General features: G+C 42.9%; 1 protein-coding gene across 1 annotated transcript in view; it reads left to right on the top strand.

The window, feature by feature from the left end:
* The window catches only part of BNIP3L (BCL2 interacting protein 3 like), a 74,405-nt gene that overhangs the window by 28,439 nt on the left and 20,991 nt on the right, over nt 1-24,975 (top strand). Inside the window, exons 2-3 of the mRNA XM_089658734.1 lie at nt 11,525-11,705; nt 15,859-15,925. Coding sequence (XP_089514860.1) covers nt 11,525-11,705; nt 15,859-15,925 — 248 coding nt within the window. The remainder of the gene's footprint in view (nt 1-11,524; nt 11,706-15,858; nt 15,926-24,975) is intronic.

Raw genomic sequence — 24,975 nt, 5'->3', positions numbered from 1 at the left:
TCGTTCCTGGGGGGCTTCAGGCTAGCCGCAGATTGAGGACCTCTGGTGCTTGGCACAGACACCACCTTGTTCTTTAGAAGGCATGACTTCTATATGTTGCCTGAAACCTTTACATCCTAGATGGGAAAACTGCTCTATAATAAGTCATTTTTTCCATACGCCAGTGGTTCCAGATGTACAGTTGATCAGTATGTTAAAAAAGGGATAACTTTCATGGCTAAACCTGCTAGCAGTAATATTAAAAGAAATAAGTTAAAGTGGCACTAAACTCTTCATTCCATTGATGCAGCTGTTTATTCCCTGCTGGCCGCTGTCATCTTCTCCCGTCTATTTCGAAGTGCTGGGTTTTTGACCCCTTCTTTGACCAGTGGTGGAATGGCATTATCCTGCTCATGCACAAGGGAGTCCTTCATTCCAGCACAGCCCAAATGACCTGGGAATGCACAATGAGCTGTGCATTCAAAAGAAGACTATGCGCAGGCAGGTATTGCAGGTCTCTTCTGCAAGAAAAACCTACCTGTTCCCTATTATTTCCCTTTACCAGTTTACTTGCATTCAGCAGCAGGTTGTAGTTATATATAAAGCATTTGAGTGATACTGACAATACAGTTCCTGAGATTTCAAGTATTGAAGCCCTCAACATGATATTTTTAGGTGTAAAGCAAAAATCATAACTTTTATTGAGGCTAACATTTTTAGTGGCGTGCAACACACCTTTATCTAGGCAACTTCTGGAAAGAAAACTATATTAGTTTTGGATATTTATTTTTTTTTTGTAGTGCAGTTTAACTTTCAATATCGCCTCTTGCCACCACCACCAATTTCTCCAAGGCTCACACTTACCTGTCCCCACTTCTGTAAACGTTTTTTAGCCATTCTGTAGAATCTGTTTGATGCTTTTATGACCACACTTTGGGAAGAAGCAAAGTTCAGATGGGGAGATAAACAGTATATATAAAATTGATGACCTTTCTAAAGAAACAAGTGGGCATTCTACAGAGCCTCGTCACAAGACCTTCGGAGAAGTAAGGATTGGAGGAAGTATATGACATTGGTAAGTTGGTGGTCAAGACCTTCGGAGAAGTAAGGATCGGAGGAAATATATGACATTGGTAAGTCGGTGGTCACGGAAAATGATGACATTGAAAGTAAAGGTGTACTAAAAAAAAATACAAAACCCCCCATATTGATCTAAAAACTTGGTAGTTTTCTTTTGAACAGTAAAAAGTGGACTTCACCCCACTGAGATGTTCTGTTTCAATTAACAGAATGTTTTTTGCTTTACACCTGAAAATATTTTATTTATTCAAGGTACTTGTATAGCACTGTCAATTTACGTAGCGCTTTACGTATACACTAAATTGCCAAACGTATTGGGACACACCTCCAAATCATTGCATTCAGGTGTTCCAATCGCCTCCATGGCCACAGGTGTATAAAATCAAGCAACTAGGCATGCAGACTGCTTCTACGAACATTTGTGAAAGAATCTCAGGAGCTCAGTGAATTCAAGCATGGTACCTTGATAGGTTGCCACCTATGCAATAAGTCCATCTGTGAATTCGCCAACTGGCTGCAGAGTCAATAGCTAAAAATCTTCAAACTTCATGTGGCCTTCAGATTAGTACAGCAATCATGCGTAGAGAGCTTCATGGAATGGGTTTTCATGGCTGAGCAGCTGCATCCAAGCTTTACATCACCAAGTGCAATGCAAAGCGTTGGATGCAGTGGTGTAGAACACACCACCACTGGACACTGGAGCAGTGTTCTTTGGAGTGACTGGTAAAACGATGGATGTGTCTAGGTTTGGCGGTTGCAAGGAGAACAGTACTTGCCTGACTACATTGTTTGAAGTGTAAAGTTTGATGGAGGGGGGATTATGGTGTCGGGTTGTTTCTCGGGGGTTGGGCTTGGCCCCTTAGTTCCAGTGAAGGGAACTCTTAAGGCGTCAGTGTACCAAAACATTTTGGACAATTTCATGCTCCCAGCTTTGTGGGAACAATCCCTTCCTGTTCAAACATGGCTGCACACTAGTGCACAAAGCATTGTCCATAAAGATATGGATGAGTGAGTTTCGGGTGGTGGAACTTGACTGGCCTGCACAGAGACCTGACCTCAACCCGATAGAACACCTTTGGGGTGAATTAGAGTGAAGACTACAGGCCAGGCCTCCTTGTCCAATATCGGTGCCTGACCTCACAAATGCTTTTCTGAAAGAATGGTCAAACATTCCCATAGACACCCTCCTAAACCTTCCCAGAAGAGTTGAAGTTGCTATTGCTGCAAAAGGTGGGCCAACTCAATGTTAAACCCTATGGCCTAAGACTGGGATGCCATTTAAATTCAAGTGTGTTTAAAGGCAGGCGCCCCAATACTTTAGCAGTATAGTGTATATTGTACATTCATATCAGTCCCTAACCCTCAAGGCACTTACAGTATAACGTCCCTAACTTACATTTATACATACACATACTAGGGCCAGTTTAGACAAAAGCCAGATCACCTATCAGCATGTCTTTGGAGTGTGGGAGGAAACTAGAGTACTCAGAGGAAACCCACCCAGGTACAGGGAGAATATGCAAACTCCAGGCAGATGGTGTGGTTGGGATTCAAACTGACAATCCTAGTGTTGCCAGGTAGACCACTTTACATTCTCTAACTAATAATCATTGGGATTGATTTACTAAAACTGGTGCATATCTGCATAGAAACCAATCAGCTTCCAGGTTTTATTGTCAAAGCTTAATTGAATAAGCTGAAGTTAGAAGCTGATTGGCTACCATGCACCGCTGCATGACATTTTTCACTCTCCAGTTGTAGTAAATCAACCCCTTCATATCTTATTTGTGTAGTTTAGCTTTCCCCTAAGGCACATGTATCAAACACAAGGCCTATGGCCCGAATCTGGCCATTTTATGTGGCTCCTTCATCTCTCCTGCAGCTGCAGCACCTCCCTCATCTCCACCTCCACTATGTCTCAGCAGTCAGCAGCAGAAAGGAGGACAGAACTCCTCCTACAAATCTAGCGCCTCTCAGTGCAGCCGCAGCACCCCCTCGTCTTTGTCTTCCCTGGTCTCAGCATTCAGCTGTCTCCAGACCCTGCACTTTCTTCTTCCCAGCCCTCAGCTTCTTCCTGGCAACAGCACAAGGTAAGGGGGGGGGGACTCTAAGTAAGGGGGGTGGGTAGGGTGGGTGCTCAGGGCATTTAGTCTTACAGATGCAACTGGCCCATTTGAGGGCAACCATAATTTTGTGGCCCACGATGAAATTGAGTTTGAAACCCCTGCCGTAAGAGCTCATTTGGACATGCAAAGAAATTTAAGTGCCCATTAACCTCCCTGGCGGTATTCCCGAGTGTAGCTCAGGGTAAAGTTTCAGTACCACAAGCGGTAACCCCGAGCTACACTTGGGCTTACCATGCGGCGCTGCTCCGGGATCTGTTCTTCACTTACCTTGTCCTGCGCTCCTGCGATGTCCCTCCTGCAGTGTCCCCGGCAATGTCCTCCTGCGGATGCCGGCATCTGTCATCTGGGTTCCATCCCCTGCGAGCGTCGGGACGTACGGGCACGGAATGGCGGGAAATCTGAAAATGACAAAAAGTGACATTCACTAAAATCACATAGTAAAACATTACTGTATCAAACCATTTCACATACATTTTGTCCCTAGTGCTTTGTCCTGTGCCCTGCCTGCATTTTTACTGTTCTTTCTGCCTGGAAACAGAAATGTCCATGGCGTCCAAAAAAGTGTCCCTTTTAGGTCAAAAGCGGTTTTAGATCAGCTAGAGAACAGCGATAGTAAATCAGAACCACTTGCAGAATTGAGTGATAATGATTCGTGGGGAAATTCGTCATCAGACACTGTAAACGATTTTGTGACTTTGCTCAGTGATGTGCGAACTTGGCGCTATATTTAAAATTTCAGTGTTTTTGGTTTGATTATATTATTGAATTTATTATTATTATATTATTATTTTTTATGATTATTTATTAAATTATAATTTATGATTCGTGTTTCAAATTTTAACATACCCGGGATGTTTACTAGACTCTTGTTCAGACAGATTTCAGTGAGTTATTCCTAAAAATTACAGGCCTACAATAAAAAAAATACATATTTCCATGCAAAAAAATGTACCGCTTTGAGCACAGAAATATGGACATAATCAGACCGCTAGGGAGGTTAATGCGCCTAAATAACACTTGCCAGACCCCCATGTGTTGGGTTTTTATTATATGGGTTTTTGTATAATATCGGCATGCGTTCTAAACACATCTCAAACGCACTGTAAATGCCATAGAGGCATCTGTGATGCGTTTGTAGTGTGTTTGCAGCGCATTTACATTGACATCAGTGGAAGTGTTGGGGGATTGGCAAAGCCTGGCAAACGACAAATGTCAACTGTCAATTTTGACACAACACTAACACAACCATGCTCTGCAATGCACACAATTTTGACAGCTGTTCATGGAGCTTCAAAAATGTTCATGAAGCTCCTGCTTTTGAAATTAATGTAAATTTAGCATTAGGATTAACAGACCTATATTAGTTGATAAATTAGCTTTTGGTTCAGGTAGATTGGTTCTGGTAGTTTTTGATGCAGATCGCCCAGCATAATCTGCAATACTATACCATAAAGCCGGCCATGGATAAAATCAAGAAGAAAATTTGGCTGGTTCAGCAGGGACTGGCCACATTTTGATCAGTGTGTGTCCATCCCCGCTCGACAGCAGCAGGTGCAGCTGTCAGAATACCATTTCCTTGTGAAGGGAGGGGGGATTCCTCCATCCACCTCTTTTGTGTGGATGGAAGAATCTGGCTGAACAAAAAAAATAAAAAGAACTACCCATCTATGGCCAGCTTAAGTCCCCCCACAGTTACCCTTGTATTGTAGATTAATTGGTTCATTAATGGGATCCTCTGAACACTGCCTGACTCATACATTAATGAATAGGTTCAGTTTGCGTGGTTTAATGAGCTGTAACCAGCTGGAAAATGAGGACATACAAATAGCAGTGAATGTTGCAAAGAACTCTTCCTCTTCATACAAGGAACTTGGCAGTGTCTTATTATATATTTGTGCATTTAGAATATAATTGTATCTGTACATTCTTCCTGCATTGTGTTTTGGGATTATTTGCGTTATCCATTTGGCGCCCTTTGTTAGTTTCCTTCTAAGGGGAAAAAGACGGATCCTTTCACTTCACACCTGTTCCTTGAGGGTGTGGGTGTAGATGTAGAACACAGCCAAGACATACAAAGTCAAGGATCCCACATTGGTGTATGTAATCAAACAGGCCTGGTAAAAAAAAAAAAAAAACTTTAATGCATTTTCCACTCTCATAAAGATTCCTTCCCTAAAGCAGGCCATAAGTTAGAATAGTGGGTTGAGCGATAAAGAAAGGATCTGATTCCCCCATCCACACATTTGAGGTGTATGAGGGAATCCTCCCTACTAAGTTATTATATTCTGACAGCAGGAAGACTTGCCCACTATCAGAATACACTGATCAGCTCTGCAGGCTATAGCATGCGGTTCTAATCAAACGGAAAAATACCGACAGGCTGGTGGTATAGAAGTTGATTGACTGAAATTCGGCTGGTTCAGCAGGGACCAACCAAATTTTGATCCAAATACAGGCAGGCTGGTGTTACAGAAATCGATTTGCCAAAGTATGGCCTCCTTTTTTAATATGTGATTATCCTGCGCCTTCCACAAAGAACCTAAACCCTCCTACTCCTGTACTGTGAAACCAGGAAGGCTGCTAGCAAAAAAAGTGTTCCCACAAGAAAATATTAACTAACAAATATATGTATTGCTGTGCCATCCTGTATATAAATCAGTGTAGTGAAATACAACCTAATAATCAGATAAATCAAATAAATAACCTCCACATTTCCATATCAAATATTAATTAGTGCATATAAATCAGTGCTCAGCATCACTGTTAGTGGAAATCGATAAATAATCACTGCAAACGTCCTCAGTACATGTGATAGATGTGTATAGATGTGTTCCTTATATCCGTATTCCACCTCCTGTGTTAATTTCACACCATGCAAGTATGTGCTTGCCACCACCATTCAAGCTTGCACTCACCTCCACTCATGGAGCTGCCCTCTTACAGGTCATTTGCGCTGTTTCACCTTAACTAAGATCATTAAATAGATGCTTCTCCCATATATGAACACTCTTTATGCTGATGTCCCGTCCTGCTTCCTCTCTATGGTAACTCAGATTCCGGGTGGCCTGGTCCCTTAAATATGTGGTCTCTGTGATCTGCGGTATGCTCACACAAAGGTATCTCCATAGCATAGTAGTTACAATCAGAGGCGGACTGACCATTTGGAAACTCGGGCACTGCCCGAGGGCCCAGGTCAGTAGGGGGCCCCATGAGATGCCCCTGGTACCTTTTTCATAGGCTTTTTTAAGTTTGGGCAAGGACACGGGCCCCATGATCCCCTATTGCCCGGGGGCCCCATGAGTTGTCAGTCCGCCCCTGGTTACAATATTAAAATGTATTAGTTAAAATTGCACTCACATATGTAGTAATCAAACAGGCATAGATATCTGATAGGGGAGCGCCAGCTCTCTCGTCCCTTCCAATCTCCGCCTCCTGATGCCCGGTTCCGACTATACGCATATCATCATGGTCACGTAACTTCTTCAGTAGTATGTCGCTCCATTTTCTATGGGGTGGCAGCGTGCGCCCTCGGCTCGGGAGGTTGCCGTCTCAGCCAATGAGGAAGAAGAGTCCCGGTAGAACCACCGCTCTTGTGCACACCGCTGGATCCTGATGGGGTTCAGGTAAGTATTGGGGGGACTGCTGCATGCAGAAGGTTTTTTTATCCTAACCCCAGAAACCACTAAGCAGCTCATCCACTCCCTCATTATATCACGACTCGATTACTGCAACTCCCTCCTCACTGGCCTGCCACGCCACAGGCTATCCCTGCTTTAGTTGATCCTGAATACGGCTGCCAGACTCATCCACCTTACCAACCACTCCGTTTCCGCCACTTCCCTCTGCCAATCCCTCCACTGGCTTCCAATTGCCCAACGGATAAAATTAAAAATCCTAACACTGACGTACAAAGCTGTCCACCATACTGTCCCAAACTACATCACTGACCTAATATCCAAGTACCGCCCAGCACGCACACTCCGCTCCTCACAAGACCTCCTTCTCTCTAGTTCCCTGGTCTCCTCCTCCCATGCCCGCCTCCAGGACTTCTCCAGAACGTCACCCATACTCTGGAACTCCCTACCCCAATTCATCAGACTATCACCTACTCTCCTCTCCTTTAGGCGCACCCTGAAAACCCACCTCTTCAGGGAAGCCTACCCCACCCCCTGCTAATTCCCGACCTCCTCCACTCTTCCTACCACTCCATCCCCCACAGCTATCTCCTCCTGTACCACTATCCTCTTCCTCCTAGATTGTAAGCTCCAAGGAGCAGGGCCCTCGGACCCCTCATGTATCGCATTGTATTGTTGTTGTACTGTCGCATGTTCTATCTCCCATTGTAATGTACAGCGCTGAGCAAACTATTGGCGCTTTATAAATACTGTATAATAATAATAATATCCTCATGCATAGAATGCATGGAGGTAAAAAAAACCTTGAGCCTTCCCAACCACTTTAAAGTTTACATCTTCTTTAAGCCCTGTCCTTTAAGTTCAAACCCCTGCATTTCAGCAGCCCAGTGCCAGATCATCAATAGACTTGAGAGTCCTATACTTGACATCATTAGGGAGCTATGTGTAGGCTTAAACTAAATTTGAAGAGAAGCTAAAGCCCAATATACAGCCTGGGTATACAGTGAAGGAAATAAGTATTTGATCCCCTGCTGATTTTGAATGTTTGCTCACTCACAAAGAAATGATCAGTCTAAAAATCGAATGGTAGGTGTATTGTAACACTGAGAGACAGAATAGCAACAAAAAATTCAAAAGAAATGCATGTCTAACAAATGATGCACTGATTTACATGTTCATGAGGGAAATAAGTACATGACTTAGTACTTGGTGCCAAGTACATGACTTAGTACTTGGTGGCAAATCCCTTGTTGGCAATCACAGAGGTCAGACGTTTCCTGTAGTTGGCCACCAGGTTTGCACACATCTCATCCTTGGACAGCTCTTTGGTCTTTGCCATGGTGGAGAGTTAGGAATCTGATTGTTTGATTGCTCCTGTGGACAGGTGTCTTTTATACAGGTAACAAAATGAGATTAGCAGCACTCCCTTTAAGAGACTGCTTCTAATCTCAGCTTGTTACCTGTATGAAAGACACCCGGTAGCCAGAAATCCTGCCGAATGATAGGGGATCAAATACTTATTTCCCTCATGAACATGCAAATCGGTGCAGAATTTGTTAGACCTGCATTTCTTTTGAATTTTTTGTTGCTATTCTGTCTCCAAGTGTTACAATACACCTACCATTCGATTTTTAGACTGATCATTTCTTTGTGAGTGGGCAAACATTCAAAATCAGCAGGGGTAAATACTTATTTCCTTCACTGTAGGTCCTACTGGTTCTCTAATACACATAGGAATTTATGTAGGGCCCATTTACATTGTTGCGGTACATTAACCCATGTTATGTTTCACATTAATGTGTTGCATTTTGGGCAGCCAATGCATCAAAATATCCCAAAAATCAGCCACTGTGAACTGTGTTGCACATGTTTTCTCATTCAGAATGAATGGCATAACAATGCATGCAATGCACTTTATCGCATGTTGTGGTTATGCACTTGTTCACACAATGCATAGATGTAAATGGACCCTTCATCATAGCAGAAGACACTTGGGGGTTTATTTACTAAAGCTGGAGAGTCCAAAATCAGACTCCCTTCTGCATAGAAACCAATCAGCTTCTAACCTCAGCTTGTTCAATGAAGCTTTGGCAATGGAACCTGGAAGCTGATTGGTTTCTATGCAGAAGTGAGTCTGATTTTGGACTCACCAGCTTTAGTAAATAAACCCCTTGGTGCCTGCACTTTCAATACTGGTTCATATCCTTTATTGGACATGACAAGTTCGCTTCATTAATTTCAGATTATCCTATGACGGTTTTTGAAGATGTAAAGAAAAACAAACCTTTTGGAATGAATACTATATATTACAAAATGTATAAAGCGTGAATTTTGCACCAGGGACCCATGTGTTGACCCTAGTTGTAAGGCCATCCACCACCATCCCAAAACATGAGATGTTCTGAAGCCATTGTCACTCCTGAGCCAGCCACTGATCTGTTACATGTGTGTTAGCAATAAAACCAAGATCACTGAGATAATTCATATACTAAACTTTCAGAAATGCAGAATAGATTCTGAGCTTGTTTCACAGAGCACCAAAAAAACTGCACACACTGGGAAGTTGGTCTGAAATGGTAAATTCTGGCCCCTATTTTACTGGAGAGAATCATATTAAAAAAAAAGTGTATATTTATATAGATAACTTATTTTCAGATATAAGGCTTTCTTAGGGCTTGTTTACGTGGGCAATTGGGTGGCAAAAGCAGGCGGTTGAGCTGCGGTGTTATTGCCCCTATACTGTCCACCTAAAGAAGTACATTCAGCTGCTCAGAGCTGTACCCCATGTCACTGTAAAAATAAAAATGTCTATTTCACACAGTTATGTGGCGAGGTGATTCGGCCTTTTAACATAATGCCTCCTTGCTGCCTGTCAAGCACTCTCTGAAAAACGATCTGTGGTGGATTGCTTTTCAGAGAGGTTCCTCGGGGTACTCCGGTTTCCTCCTACACTCCAAAGACATGCTGGTAGGTGAATTGGATCCTGTTTAAATTTTACTAGTATGTGTATGTATGAATGTAAGTTAGGGACCTTAGATTGTGCGCCCCCTGAGGGTTAGGGACTGATGTGAATGTACAATATATATGTAAAGCGCTGCGTAAATTGATGGCGCTATATAAGTACCTGAAATAAATACTTGCTGCCTAATGTATCCCATTGACTTTCAGATGCCATTGTAACAAGATAATGAATGTTATTCACTAATTCTCAGTGTTCATAAAGTTATGACTGATTGGTGTGCATGAAAATGTGTGTGTATGTATGTGTATATATATATATATATTAGTTTTGACTATGGCCCGTTCTCAAAATAACATAACGTGGTCATTCTGCCCTGTTCACTCTTTAATCCTGTAAAGTGTGTTTTCAGTGATAGGTGTACTTTAAAGTGGAGCTCCACCAAATGGGGAAGTTCCGCTTTAAGGACTGCTCCCCCACTCCCCATTAAGGATTGGCACCTTTTGGGGGTGGGTACCCCAATTTGACAGGTACTCGCTCCCACTTCCGGACCGATCGCCTAGGCTATTGGAAACTGAAGGTGTCCTCCCTTCCTGTAGTCTTTTGGGACACGTGACAGGTCCTAGAAGACTACAGGACCATTCATGAAGCGCAGCGCTACTCGCAATTTCGCAGTGGGTACTTGGCTGTGAAGCCGCAAGTTATCACAGCCGGGTGCCCACATTGAAGATGCCGGCCTCCTGGAATACAGGACGGCCGGTGAAACGAGCTGCAGGGGACTCACCGAGGGACAGGTAAGTGGCTGTTTTTTAAAAGTCAGCAGCTACAGTTTTTGTAGCTGCTGACTTTTATTTTTTTGACAGTGTGAGTGGAACTCCACTTTATGCCCTCATGCACACTTGGCGTTTTTACAGCAGCTGTTTTTGGCTTCTGAAATTTTTTTCTACAGCCAGTAAATTGCCCAGCATGTTATCCTATGTGTCCATGCACACATCGACTGTAATCAACGTGTTTTGGCTGGAGAAAAAACCCAGGACTAATGGGTTTCTAGAGGAGTTTTTTTTTTAGCTTTAAAAATGCTCTAATGCGGCCAAACGCGGTAAAATTCCACAAACCGGCATTTTTCTTTGGTAAAAAAAACTGCGGGAAAACACCGCTAATTGTGTCAAAATGCCACTAAACGTTAATGCAAAAACGCTAAACAAAAGCTGAAAAACTCAGGTTTTTAATGTGACTTTACACAGCTAACGTTACCAGCGTTATCCAAGCGTCAAGTGTGCATGAGAGCTTAATAGCGCATCACTACGCTCGGCCATTGTACTCTTGAAATCTGTGCTCTCCCTGGGCCTGACTTGGGAGCATTAAATCATGCATGTCAGTTTGCTGTGTCATGTGCTGGAAAGGTGAAGCATGGCACCTGTAAGTAATAAGTGTTGATTAGATGATGTCGGTAATTGTCAGTTTCCTTCTGAGGATCATTCCATTGTGTGCTACTCATACACGTGTGCCTGTGGTGTGGGCTTGTCCTAGATGTGTCACAGGACTGAGCTGCTAAGCAGAGGATCCTGTGAGTTTGTTACTGGGCTCTCGTACAAAAAGGTTTCATCTGTCACGTAATCCTTGTGCTGTGCGCTGTTTATCTCGCACCCAGGCGGGCCCTCTCTTCTCTGCTCTGTCTGATTAGATTGTGTGGACAGTTTTCAGTTTCATCCTGGCTGACAAGTGCAGTTCGCTTCTTCTAACAGGTTCCTGGGTGGAGCTCCAAATGAACAGCAACGGGAATAATGTAGACAGCAACAGGAATGGAGGCCTGGAACATGTGCCATCTTCCTCCTCAATCCACAATGGAGACATGGAGAAGATCCTTCTGGATGCCCAACATGAGTCTGGACAGAGCAGTTCCCGAAGCAGCTCGCAGTGTGAAAGGTGGGACCTTGTGAAGTTCTCTGCAGTAGAGTAGAACTATATTAATGGTATTATATGCTAGAATTATATCATAGGGCCCCTGTAGCAGAGGTTCCTTATTAAAGGAACACTGGACTTCACGCTGGTTGCCTGGCTGTCACTTTAATCCAACAGCAGTAATACCAAAGCTGGCCAGACACTGATGGAAATAGGGGTTATTTTGGCAGGGACCAGCCGAATTTTGATTGGTGTGTGGCCATCCCTGCCTCTGTTGAAGGGACGTGCTGGAAGACTTTTCTTCAGTAATCAGTGTATTCTGACAGCTGCAGGTCCGACTGTCAGAATACAATGTCCCGGCTGGGGTGATTCCTCCACTTACCTTGTTTATGTGGATGAAGAAATCCTGCTTTTTTTTTTTTTTTTTTTCATTTACCCCACTTGTGAACAGAAAGAACATTGAAGGGAGAATTGTTTGATTTTATTTCTTTACTACTGGTATTTATACCAACAATTTATGCCACGATTTACATATATTTTCTATCTTGCCATTAGTCCCTGCCCTCAAGGAGCTTACAATCTAAGGTACCTAACTCACATTCATGCTTATGTATACTAGGGCCAAATCGGGGGCGGACTGACAACTCATGGGGCCCCCGGGCAATAGGGGATCATGGGGCCCCTATGTCCTTGCCCACACGCAAGAAAAGCCTATAAAAAGGTACCAGGGGCATTTCATGGGGCCCCCTACTGACCCCGGGCCCTCGGGCAGTGCCCGAGTGCTCGAATGGTCAGTCCACCCCTGGGCCAAATTAATATGGAGACAATCAACCTACCAGCATGTCTTTGGAGTGTGGGAAGAAAGCAGAGTACTCTGAGGAAAACCACGCAGGCACAGGGAGAGCATGCAAACTCCAGGCAGCCAGTGTTGTGGATGGAGTTTGAACCAACAACCCTGGTGCTTTAAGGCAGAAGTGCTAAACACTTAGCCGCTGTGCTGCTTCTTGTACATAAACCATATAAGGCTAGCTTTACCGTAACCACTTGCAGACCTCCTACCGCAAATATACTATACATGTACATGATCCGACATTTCTGGGTAGGGTGCGCGTACTCGTGCCACCCTGTCTGTGCTGTAATTCGCTACAGCACAAGCTGATCAGCAGATCCCAGCCAATGATTTATGATCAGGATCTGCTGATTAGCAAATGACTGTTCAGAGCCCTGTGTTTACTAACAACACAGGGCTCGGAACTGAGAGCAGTGATGTCTGTTTTTTTTTCTCCCTGCAAAGCATAGAAAAAAAATGAACACATCTGGTATAAAAGCAGCACATGTAGCACACATTACACATTGTTAGGCACACAGTTAACCCTTTGATTGCCCCTAGATGTTAAACCCTTCCCAGCCAGGGTAATTAATATAGTGACAGTGTACAGTATTAGCACTGATCACTGTATTCGTGTCACTGGTGATGTCCGTATCCAGGTTTCTTGATGCCTTTTTTATGAAGTTAAAGGAAACCCATATTTTGAAAACCTATGGTGTCTGCAGTTGCTGACCGCCTCCTGAAAATCCAAAATACTGGCTCTGTGGAACTAACTGACTTGGATGTAAGGCCCCATATCCTTATATAGCCTTTTTGCTGGCAATTTTGGGTTTTATTTACTTGTTGCTTTGATGAAATATAGAATTCATCCTGGCAGACTGCCCTCATACGTTTTTTCTTATGTCATCAGGAGCCAGGTTCTTGCAGCCAGCCTTCTTATGACACACTGCCAGGTCCTTCCTCCTCCAGTTGCTGCATAGAAGCCAGTGTTTCCTGGGATATCTGATGTGGATATCACATGAAGCTGCAGGGGCAGAGTATATGTCATTCTTGCCTAGGCAAGAATGGAGGTAGGGGACAAGGTGGAGTATGAAGAAAAAAAAGAAAGGTAAACTAACTACTTTGGGACCGGCTTACATACATATATGTCACCGGTTCGGAACCTTATAACGGGCTGATGCCTGCAGTTGCAGGAATCAACCTGGTATTTAAAAAAAAAAACAAATTCTGCGGGCTATTCTCTTTTTAGTAAAATTGATCCGAGCAGCTGTCCCAATACTTTTGGCAATATAGAGTTCTTAGGTCGCGCAGGCATATGTAAAAGGTGTTCACACCACACATGTGAGCTATCGTTGCAAACATTATAGCAAGAGCAATAATTCTAGCACCCGAGCTCCTGTGTATCTCTAAACTGGTAACCTGTAAATGCTTTTAAAGCGTCATTTATGGACATTTTTAAGTACTGTCGTTTTTCAATATTCCACAAGCATGCATAATTAAAGCATGACTTGTTGGGTATCTATTTACTCGGCGTACCAAAACAATTGGGTGTTATATTGTGCTTTTGTGCATTAAAATTAATTAACGTCATCCTTACCGCGCTATAGCTGAATGATGGCTACAGTACGGTTGTCCAGTTCTGGCAGGGCGTCATATGACGTCCTCCCAGAACGCGCCATCCCGCACGCCCCTGTTGATCTCCATGATCACATGATGAGGTAAAAGACCAATCACATCAGCCTTTTACCACGTGCTCAGCTGTGTCCAATGACTCGGCAGATCACTGAGTAAATACAGTTGCCAGTTATCAGCTGAGGAAAGTACTGCCGATAACCAGCAGCTGTCACAGAGCAAATCAGCACTCATGATCAGTGCCACCCATCAGTGCCCATCTGTGCCCCCCGTCAGTGCCATCAGTCAGCACTACCTATTAGTGCATATCTGTGCAGCATCATCAGTGTCTCCTCATCAATGCCCACCAGTGCCACCTCATCAGTGCTGCCTATCCATGCTACCTCATCAGTGCCCATCAATGCTGCCTATCAGTGCCGCCTCATCAAAGCATCTCAGTGAAGGAGAAAAATTACCTGTTTGCAAAATTTTATAATAGAAACAAAAAAAAAGCTTTTTTTTTTTCCAAATTTTTTCGGTCTATTTTTTTTGTTTATAGTGCAAAAAATAAAACACGCAGTGGCGAAAAAATACCACCAAAAGAAAGCTATATTTGTGTGAAAAAAAAAGATAAAAATGTCATATGGGTACAGTGTTGTATAACTGCGCAATTGTCATTCAAAGTGCAACAACTCTGAAAGCTGAAAATTGGCTTGGGCACAAAGGGGCAAAAGTGCCCGGTAGGCAACTGGTTAAAGTATCTTTTCCCAAAAAAATTGCGTTTGAAAAACCGTTGTGCAAATACCGTGTAACATAAAAAATTCAACAACCATCATTTTTATTCTCTAAGGCCTTGGCTTAACAAAAATACATATAGCGTTTTTTTTTGTTTTTTTTTTAAGTAGTTTTCTATAAAAAAAAAATTACTGATTTTCTTTTTTTTTTTAAATGTAAACAAAAAAATGTTAGAATTGGCCTGGTCTTAAATTGGCCTGGTCTTAAATTAAAATTTAAAATGTAAAGGCCCGCTCTAACATGTTTGTTCTGTAGCACTGATATTGCAAATGGAAAAGCTGACAATTTCTATATGTACAAAAAAATTAACCTGTATAGAATAGTGTTCTAGACACATAGCTGCTACTGTGTACATTGCTGAGAGACGTTTTGTAATTGCTCTGGTAGGAAGATTGAGGCCTAGACATTTTTACTGATCTCTATAGTCTATCAGTAGATCAGTTTTCATATAAACTTCATGTCCCCAGTAATCCAGGGGGCTAGCAGCTAACCGTTCTATTGCTGGATCTAGTGTTGCCTCCTGCAGAAATAGCTGGAGAGGAAGAGATGAATATACTATGTGTGTTATCTTGTGTCAGAAAATGGTTTGCAGGAAAGAGAAGACAGGAGAACCTCCCTGGGATGATTGTGTATCACAAGGATGGTTAGTAGGCTGGGAGTTGAACAGCTACCCTTAGAGTGGTCTGATAAATATACCAACAAAATACAGAATTGTATTTAAAACAGACATGCTAATATGGTGTTCTTTTTGCTATGCAAATACTAAATGTTGCATATTTCCCTTATCTTGACAAGGGTGCCACTTTAATTCCAGTGTTTCCTGCTTCTCTGAGTGTTTCATGGTTGGATCAAACTGATTATTCTCGAGTGTCTTTCTCTCATTGTGTGTCTATTTTTCAGCCAGACATTAATCAATTTTTTTGTTTAATCTTTATCATGTAGCCCCTCACCTGAAGAAGGACAAATCACCTTTGATGTTGAGATGCACACAAGTAAAGACAGCTTTCAGGTATTCATTCTTCATAGAACTTACAGAACGATGTACACAAACACAATAGCACGTCACTGAGAAGCGAGATCTAAATCAGGGTCTGAGCACAGCATGTACTTGCTTGTCATTGTCATCACTCTTCTAATTAGCAACATATATAGAAGTGCAGAGTCTCGTGGGACATCCGAGGTTCGTGTCTATACTTGTGTTTGACAGCCCTTTCTGAGCACATCTATGTACGCTGCTTTATGGTGCCCATAGAAAATAAATGGCAACCCTCTGATCTGGCTGGAGCAACTGTATGGGCCACCTGCCAACTGTGCTGGCTATGGCTCATTGTCAGGGCAGGAACACTGGAACGGGCAGGCAGGCCTATGGTACGGTCACGCTGCGACTGACGACAGCCACTACCCACAGACCAGAGCCCCTCAGGGCGCGGAGTCTAAGCCCCAGGCTACCCTTCACCAGGGCCCCTGATGGTGGGGATGGACTTGACGCAGCCTGAGACCAGGTCGCGGCCCCCGAGTGACCCAGCTGCGATAACGACTGCCGCCAATGGCGTACAGCTGGTGGGAGCTAGATGGGAACACGAGTAGAGTAGTCAGACAAGCCGGGTCAATAACAACGGAGCAGACAGTACTAGACGGTAGGAAAAGAATACTCAGGTCACGGGCCGGGTTCAGCAACGGAAGGTCAGGTAAAGGGTTAACGCAGAGAATAGTCTTGTCAAAGCCGAGTCGGTTACCAGGAGAGCAATGGGAACAACACAAGAGCTTGCAACAGGGCAACATACAGGACACAAGTGCAGAGCACACTTGCAGACAGCAGGTTTAAATGTGCTCAACCACACCCTTCTGAGGAGGAGCCGCAGAAGCCTGAAGGCATAAAGGTTCCCACCATGCTTTGCAGAAAACCAAGATGGATGCCAGCTCATGGAGATGCACAAGCTCTGAAGAAAGGTAGGACCTTGACACTCATGTGGTGGTATCGCATTAAAGGGCCTATAATTGCTATTGTTTTCACCTGGTAAACCAGTGTTGGAGATGTTGGTAGTTCACAGCTCCAGAGGCCTAGATATGTAGGATTACTCCATGTGAACATTCTTTTTGAGGGCTATCCTGGCCTGTGGACAGTAAAATCACACCCGCACCAGCATCCTTGTGTATTGGGCAAGTGTAACGGTCTTTAGAACGACAAGCTTTTTTAACCACTTGCCAACCGGCTGCAGTACATATCAGGGGCGGACTGACCATTCGAGCACTCAGGCACTGCCCGAGGGCCCGGGGTCAGTAGGGGGCCCCATGAGATGCCCCTGGTACTTTTTTCATAGGCTTTTTTGGGTGTGGGCGAGGACACAGGGGCCCCATAATCCCATATTGCCTGGGGGCCCCATGAGTTGTCAGTCCACCCCTGGTACTTATACTGCGGCAAGGTCTCTCCTACAAGGCACAGCGACGTACCTGTACATTGCTGCCTGTTTCCGGGTTTTGGGCGTGCACGCGCTACCTCGCCTGCCTACTCCTCTGTGATTTGACTCAGCGGGAGTTTGTCAGCAGAACGCAGCTAATGATTCATGCCTTGGACCTGCTGATTGGCTTTGACCAATCACAGCCCAGAGCCCTGTGTTGACAAACAACACAAGGCTCTGTACAGAGGAAAAGATTGCTTTGTTTCTTTTCCTTGCAAAGTAAGGAATAGAAACAAATCAATCTGTAGTGAAAAGCGGCACACATTACACATTGTTGGGCACACAATTATCCCCTAAATGTTAATCCCCTCCCAGCCAGTGTCAATACAGTGGCAGTGTATGTTATTAGCTCTTAGATTGTAAGCTCCAAGGAGCAGGGCCCTCCTAACCTTCTTATATTGAACTGCATTGTCTCCCGTTATATTGTAAAGCGCTGAGCAAACTTTTGGCGCTATATAAATTCTGTATAATATAATAATTAGCACTGATCACTATATTAGAGTCACTGGAGAAGTCTGTGGCAGTTAGTCAGTTCCTGCAAATTGTCAGATTGACCGCTGCGCTATCACAGTCCCACTAACAGTCGCTGATCGCCGCCATTGCTAGTATAAAAAAATCGAAATAAAAATTCCAGTATACATAGTTGGTAGATGCTCTAACTTTCACAGAAACCAATCAGTATGTACACTTATTGGGATTTTTCTTCTGTACCAAAATACATTTTGGCCTAAATTTTAATGAAGAAATGTGATTTTTTATTTTTTTTTTTTTTTTTTTTTTTTTTTAAATTGAGTGTTTTATAGCAGAAAGTAAAAAAATATTGTTTTTTTTTTTTCAAAACTTTTCGGTCTTTTCTCATGTATATAATAAAAAATAAAAAGCCCAGAAGCGATTAAATACCATCAAACGAAAGCTCAATTTCTGTGAAAAGAATTTTATATAAATTTAATTTGGGTACTGTGTTGCACGACTGCACAATTGCCAGTTAAAGTAGCTTAGTGCCGAATAGCAAAATAGCTGCGCTCAAGTAGTTAATATGTGCACAGTGAGTATATAATGTGTTGTAAATCAAAACTTACTGAAAATTGTCAGTGGAAGATGAATCTGATTGGTTGACATGTTTTGTTTTTATTTATCTTACTCACTTTTATATGCATGGGCATATCCTGTAGTCTTTACAGGGAACATTGAGCCATTCACATCAGTCCCTGCAATGTCAAAAAATATCTGGTCTTTTGTCCCTACTGCAGTCATCCACACACAATCTATAGTGAATTATGGGCGGAAGCCAATGTGTATTTGGCATATCAAAGGAAACTAGGGGTCCTTTGTTGGAGTTAAAGTGTTCCTAAACCCACAACAGTAAAATGAATCTGTATAGGCAGTAAAGCATGCTTGTTACTGTGGAGGTTAAGGGGTTAATCCTCTGCATTGTGTAAAAAGGATGTTTTATCCTATCTTCTCTGATCCTCCCCTTCTACTATCCACAATCCATCTGCCGATAGAACAGAGCCTTGGGGGCATGCTGCACATGCTCACTTTGGTGTGTATTGCTAGAGAGTATTTTTTTTGTTTTGGGAGAGTGCATGTGATCAGCACTATCCAGTCAGAGGGTCAGCGGTCATGCAGTATCATATGACAGTGAGAGGAGAACTCCTACACGCTTTAACATGTGCTCTGCTGGACACTGATAGAAGTCACAAGACTGCTCTAACTGCTGATGAGAAAATGGTATTTAGCAATTTATATTTACTAAAATAATTGTGTTTCCATGTTCTGTGTACTGTGGAAGACCAGATATAGTGAATGCAGGGTCCTGGGTTTAGTAACACTTTAAACCCAGTCCTTACCCAGGTACTATTTCTAACCTAGTCCATGGGATAGGACACTTGATTGTTACCTTAAGGATTTATCTTTGGTGCGCACGAAGGAGATTTACAGGAGGTCAAGCTATTTATGAAATGTTTACTGGGTGACGTCACGTGGCGGAGTTGCTCCCTTACATTACTTTGCAGCATTCACTTTGAAATGACTGTATTGTGTTGGAATTCTCTGAAAGCAGTTTGCGTAAGCTGACCCCTTAATACCCAAAGGCAGATATTTTTGTCTGCTGTGACATCAATGCTCACAGAGCTGGACAAATATATGTAACTCATTTTGTATGTATTCACAAGGTATCAACAGAAACAGTGATGTTTGTTGTTTGTACTGAGGCTCCTGTGATTTATGGATAAAATTGCCTAAGGTTTTCCTTAATTCCACCCACGTATTTTCTAGTGATGTAAGGCAGAAGTATAAAGCTCCTGTCTGCAAAGTATAACTACAGGTAAAACCTTTTTTTCCCCCCATTTTGGTTAGAGTAAGGGCTAGTTCACACTGACATCGAAAGCAAGCATTTGAGGGGCGTTTTTTTTACGGTCCTCAGACACCTATGCAAATGATACTAGATTGTAAGCTCTAACGAGCAGGGCCCTCTGTTTCCTCTTGTACCAAATTGTATTGTAACTGTAATGTCTACCTTCATTTTGTAAAGTGCTGCTCAAACTGTTGGCGCTATATAAATCCTGTATAATAATAATGATTCTATGAGCAGCACACAGTGCTGTTCACATTATCAAAACATGAAGCATTGGTGTTGCATCGCTTCAAAATTGAAGCCTAATGTTAAGTCAGGAGGAGTTTGAAGCCTTTCAACACCTCCCATTCAAATCCATGGTGACGCTTTACAAACTCGCTGGCAGGCATTTGCGGTTCGGTTGCAGCACGCTAATAGTTTATTATGCGCATTTGTGGTGTGGTTTTAACGCTTATAAAATGCTTATAAAACATTTCTAAACTGCACATAGGGCGTTTGGGGAGCGTTTTTAATGCTTGTAACGCCCATACTAAAGCTCATTAACACCTGTCTAATGCCTATACTAAAGCTATAGGACAGTTCATCAAGCGTTAGAAATTTAGTCAAGTGTGGACAAGCCCTAAGAGAGGATTATAACCCATCTGAGGTTTATTTTTGCCCTCTTTGTCCCAATGTGTAGATTTACCCTCGCTTCCTGTCCCATAGCCATAGCAGAAAGTGAGAGGAAATCCCTGCAAATTAAAGGAATCTCTTGAGGACAAGCCAAAATTTTCGTTAACTTTCAATGATAATAGTAAACAGGACAAATAGGGTGAATCTCTCTAGCAGAGGCACAGACAGTGATAAAAACTGACAGGGGTTCTAATACCTCTGTACTATATCCAAAACTAAAAATAGTTTTGCCTTTAGTTATACTTTAAAGAGACTGTAATGAACTTAAAAAATTGCAGGGACAAGAACATGGTATATTCGGTGCTTGCCTCTGATCTTACTAGGGAACTGACTTTCCAGAAAATGTTCCCTAGCACAGCCCTCTTCTTCCTTGCATGTCATAGCCCTCTCATCTTTTCAAAGTGTCTAATTTCTGCCCGTGCTGGACCAGCTCCTCCTTTTACCTCCCTGTCTGGGAGAAGTAAAGGGCAATACTATAGAAGGTCACTGAGTGACAGCATTGAGACTATAGAAGGTCACTGAGTGACAGCCTTGAGACTACTGGGCACCCAGCAGCAATCTACATAAGGGAGGCTTTTCTAGGTAAATAACATGCATAAACCATGTTCAATGCACATATAATATTTGAGAAAGTTTGTTTTGTTTATAAATTTAGAAATATCATTCATTTTATCGACGCCTAACAGGACTTTTAGGATGGTTAGGAATACTGTACAGTTGTGCTCAGATGTTTGCATACCCTGGCAGAAATTGTGAAATGTTGGCATTGATGTTGAAAATATGACTGATCATGCCACAAAACTGTCTTTTACTTAAGGATAGTGATCATACGAAGCCATTTATTATTACATAGTTGTTTTGGCTCTTTTTTTACATTATAATGACAGAAATCACCCAAATGGCCATGATCAAAAGTTTCCATGCCCATGAATTTTTGGCCTTGGTATACACACACAAGGTAACACACACGGGTTAAAATGGCAATTAAAGGTTAATTTCCCACATCTGTGGCTTTTTAAAATGCAATTATTATCTGTGCATAAATAGTCAATGAGTTTGTTAACTCTCATGTGGATGCACTGAGCAGGCTAGATACTGAGCCATAGGGAGCTGAAAAGAACTGTCAAAAGACCTGTGTAACAAGGTAATGAAACTTTATAAAGATGGAAAAGGATATAAAAAAATATCCAAACCCTTGAATATGCCAGTCAGTACTGTTCAAGCACTTATTGAGAAGCGTAAAATTCGGGGATCTCTTGATACCAAGCCAAGGTCAGATAGATCAAGAACAATTGCAGCCACAACTGCCAGAAGCCTTTACTGCGCCAATGGCATAAAAAAGCTCAGTTACAATATACCTGACAACACCTTGACATGCCTTACCAGGCTTTTTACTGTGAAACATCACTACTGTTTTACCACTCCTCCTGATCACAATGCCTTGTCAGCGATATAGGTGGGCACTGAAACAGTACAGCTCTCATTGACTTCCAGTTATAAACAGGGAGGATGCAGACAACAGACTATTCTATCTGATTTAGAAGATCAACTATAAACTCATCTTGGTTTCATGGATGTAAATGCTAGTTGTTTAGTTCAGTCCTAGTTCAAGTCTAAACAGTATTAAGAAATTAAAGAATCTCAAAGGCTGATGGATTTCAACTCCTAATGCTTTTATGGGCAAATTTCAGAGACTCAGAGTAGGGCCTGCCCTGTAAAACCCAGTACAGTCACTTCCATAATATAGAAGGGTAATTATATGGGCGCCTCTAAATATTTTCAAAGTCATTCCAATTAATGACAACTTTTACGCAGTAGAAGAACCTGCTCAGTGACACTTACTCAGCCCCAGGCTGCAATGAAACTTGTGTACTTCACAATACTAAATGGCATATTAGCAGTTATGCATCTTACAGTAAGGTGTATGTAATAAAAAAATAAGTAATATATATACACTATATTACCAAAAGTATTAGGACGCCCCTCCAAATCATTGGATTCAGGTGTTTCAATCACCTCCATGGCCACAGGTGTATACAATCAAGCACCTAGGCATGCAGACTACTTCTACAAACATTTGTGAAAGAATGGTCGCTCTCAGGAGCCCAGTGAATTCAAGCATGGTACCATGATAGGTTGCCACCTGTGCAATAAATTAATCCGTGAAATTTCCTTGCTACTAAATATTCCACGGTCAATTGTTAGCGGTATTATAACAAAGTGGAAGCAACTTGGAATAACAGCAACTCAGCCACTAAGTGGTAGGCCATGTAAAATGACAGAGTGAGGTCAGCACATGCTGAAGTGCACAGAAGTCCCCAACTATCTGCAGAGTCAATAGCTAAAGACCTCCAAACTTCATGAGGTCTTCAGATTAGCATAACAGTGTGTAGAGAGCTTCACAGAATGGGTTTCTATGGCCGGACAGCTGCATCCAAGCCTTACATCACCAAGTGCAATGCAAAGCGTCAAATGGAGTGGTGTAAAGTATTCCACCACTGCACTCTGGAGCAGTGCAGACTTGTTTTCTGGAGACACTTCTGTGTCTGGAAATCCAGTGGACGTGTCTGAGTTTGGTGGTTGCCAGGAGAACAGAACTTTCCTGACTACATTGTGCCAAGTGTAAAGTTTGGTGGAAGAGGGTTATGCTGTGGGGTTGTTTTTCAGGGGTTGGGCTTGGCGCCTGAGTTCCAGTGAAGGGAACTCTTAAGGCGTCAGCATACCAAGACATTTTGGACGATTTCATGCTCCCAACTTTGTGGGAACAGTTTGGGGATTGCCCCTTCCTGTTCCAACGTGACTGCTCAAAAAAGTTTAAAGGGACACTTTTTAATCATAGTATAGCATCAAGTCAGTTAAACTCCTGGGATATTGATCTGGTCAGTCAAGTAGCAGAGGGACTTGTTAATCAGTTTCAGCTGCTTTGGTGTTAATGAAATTAACAACAGGAGCACTAGATGGGCAACAATGAGATGACCCTGAAACAGAAATGGTTTTACAGGTGGAGGCTACTCACATTTTTTTCCCTACTCATCATTTCTTACTGTTTTTCTCTAGTTTTGCATTTGGCTAGGGTCCGTGTCACTATTGGTAGCATGAGGCAATACCTGGACCCTACAGAGGTTGCACAGGCAGTCCAACTCCTCCAGGATGGCACATCAATACGTGCCATTACCAGAAGGTTTTCTGTGTCTCCTAGCACAGTCTCAAGAGCATGGAGGAGATTCCAAGAGACAGGCAGTTACTCTATGGTAGCTGGACAGAGCCATAAGAATGTCCTTAACGCACAAAGGAGCAGATACCTGTCCTGCTGATGGAAGGAGGAACAGGGTGAGCACTGCTAGAGCCCTACAAAATGACCTCCAGCAGGCCACTGGTGTGATTGTCTCTGACCAAACAATCAGAAACAGACTTAATGAGGGAGGCCTGAGGGCCCATCATCCTCTAGTGGGCCCTGTGCTCACTGCCTGGCACCATAGAGCTCTATTGGCATTTGCCATTGAACACCAGAATTGGCAGGTCCACCACTGGCGCCCTGTCCTTTTCACAGATGAGAGCAGATTCACCCTGAGCACATGTGACAGACATGAAAGGATCTGGAGAAGCCGTGGAGAACGTTATGCTGCCTGTAATATTGTTCAGCATGACTGTTTTGGTGGTGAGTCAGTGATGTTCTGGGGATGAATATCCACGGAGGGACGCACAGACCTCTACAAGCTAGACAATGGCAGCTTGACTGCTGTTAGGTATGGACCCATTGTCAGACCTTACGCTGGTGCATTGGGTCCTGGGTTCTTCCTGGCGCACGACAATGCCCGGCCTCTTGTGGCGAGAGTATGCAGGTAGTTTCTGGAGGATGAAGGAATTGATACCGTTTGAATGGCCCCCACACTCGCCTAACCTAAATCCAATAGAAAACCTCTGAGATATCATGTTTTGGTCCATCCGACACCACCAGGTTGCACCTCAGACTGTCCAGCTCAGTGATGCCCTGGTTCAGATCTGGGATGAAATACTCCAGGACATCATCCTTTGTCTCATTAGGAGCATGCCCCGACATTGTCAGGCATGCATACAAGCATGTGGGGGCCATACAAACTGCTGAGCACCATTTTGAGTTGCTGCAATGAAATTTCAACAAAATGGACTAGCCTGATGCATAATTTTTTTCACTTTGATTTTTGGGCTGTCTTTGATGGAAATGAAAATCATCTACCTACAGAGGACTGAATTCAAACGATGGAGCATCCTTACGTTCCTAACACATTACCCAGTCCATATCAGTATAGATATCCAATATATTTTTCCCCATTGAGATCTGATGTGTTTTTCAAAGTGTACCTTTAATTTTTTTTTGAGGTGTGTGTGTGCGCATGTGTGTGTATGGGCTGAAAGTGCACACTCACAAGTTCAATTTGAGGGTATGTACATCCATCCAAATTGGAGAAAGGGTTTAGGAATTACAGCTCTTAAGAGTGGCCACCCCCCCCCCCCCCTTTTTTTTTTTTTTTTTTTTTTTCTCAAGGGACCAAAAGCAATTGGACAGATTAATATAATCATAAATAAATTGTT

This window comes from Staurois parvus, unplaced genomic scaffold (genome assembly GCF_062004578.1).
Source record: "Staurois parvus isolate SC_StPar_1 unplaced genomic scaffold, SC_StPar_1.0 ptg001090l, whole genome shotgun sequence".
In the NCBI taxonomy this organism is placed as follows: Eukaryota; Metazoa; Chordata; class Amphibia; order Anura; family Ranidae; genus Staurois; species Staurois parvus.
The sequence above is the reverse complement of the archived record's forward strand: the minus strand, read 5'-3'. Positions and strand labels throughout refer to the sequence as shown.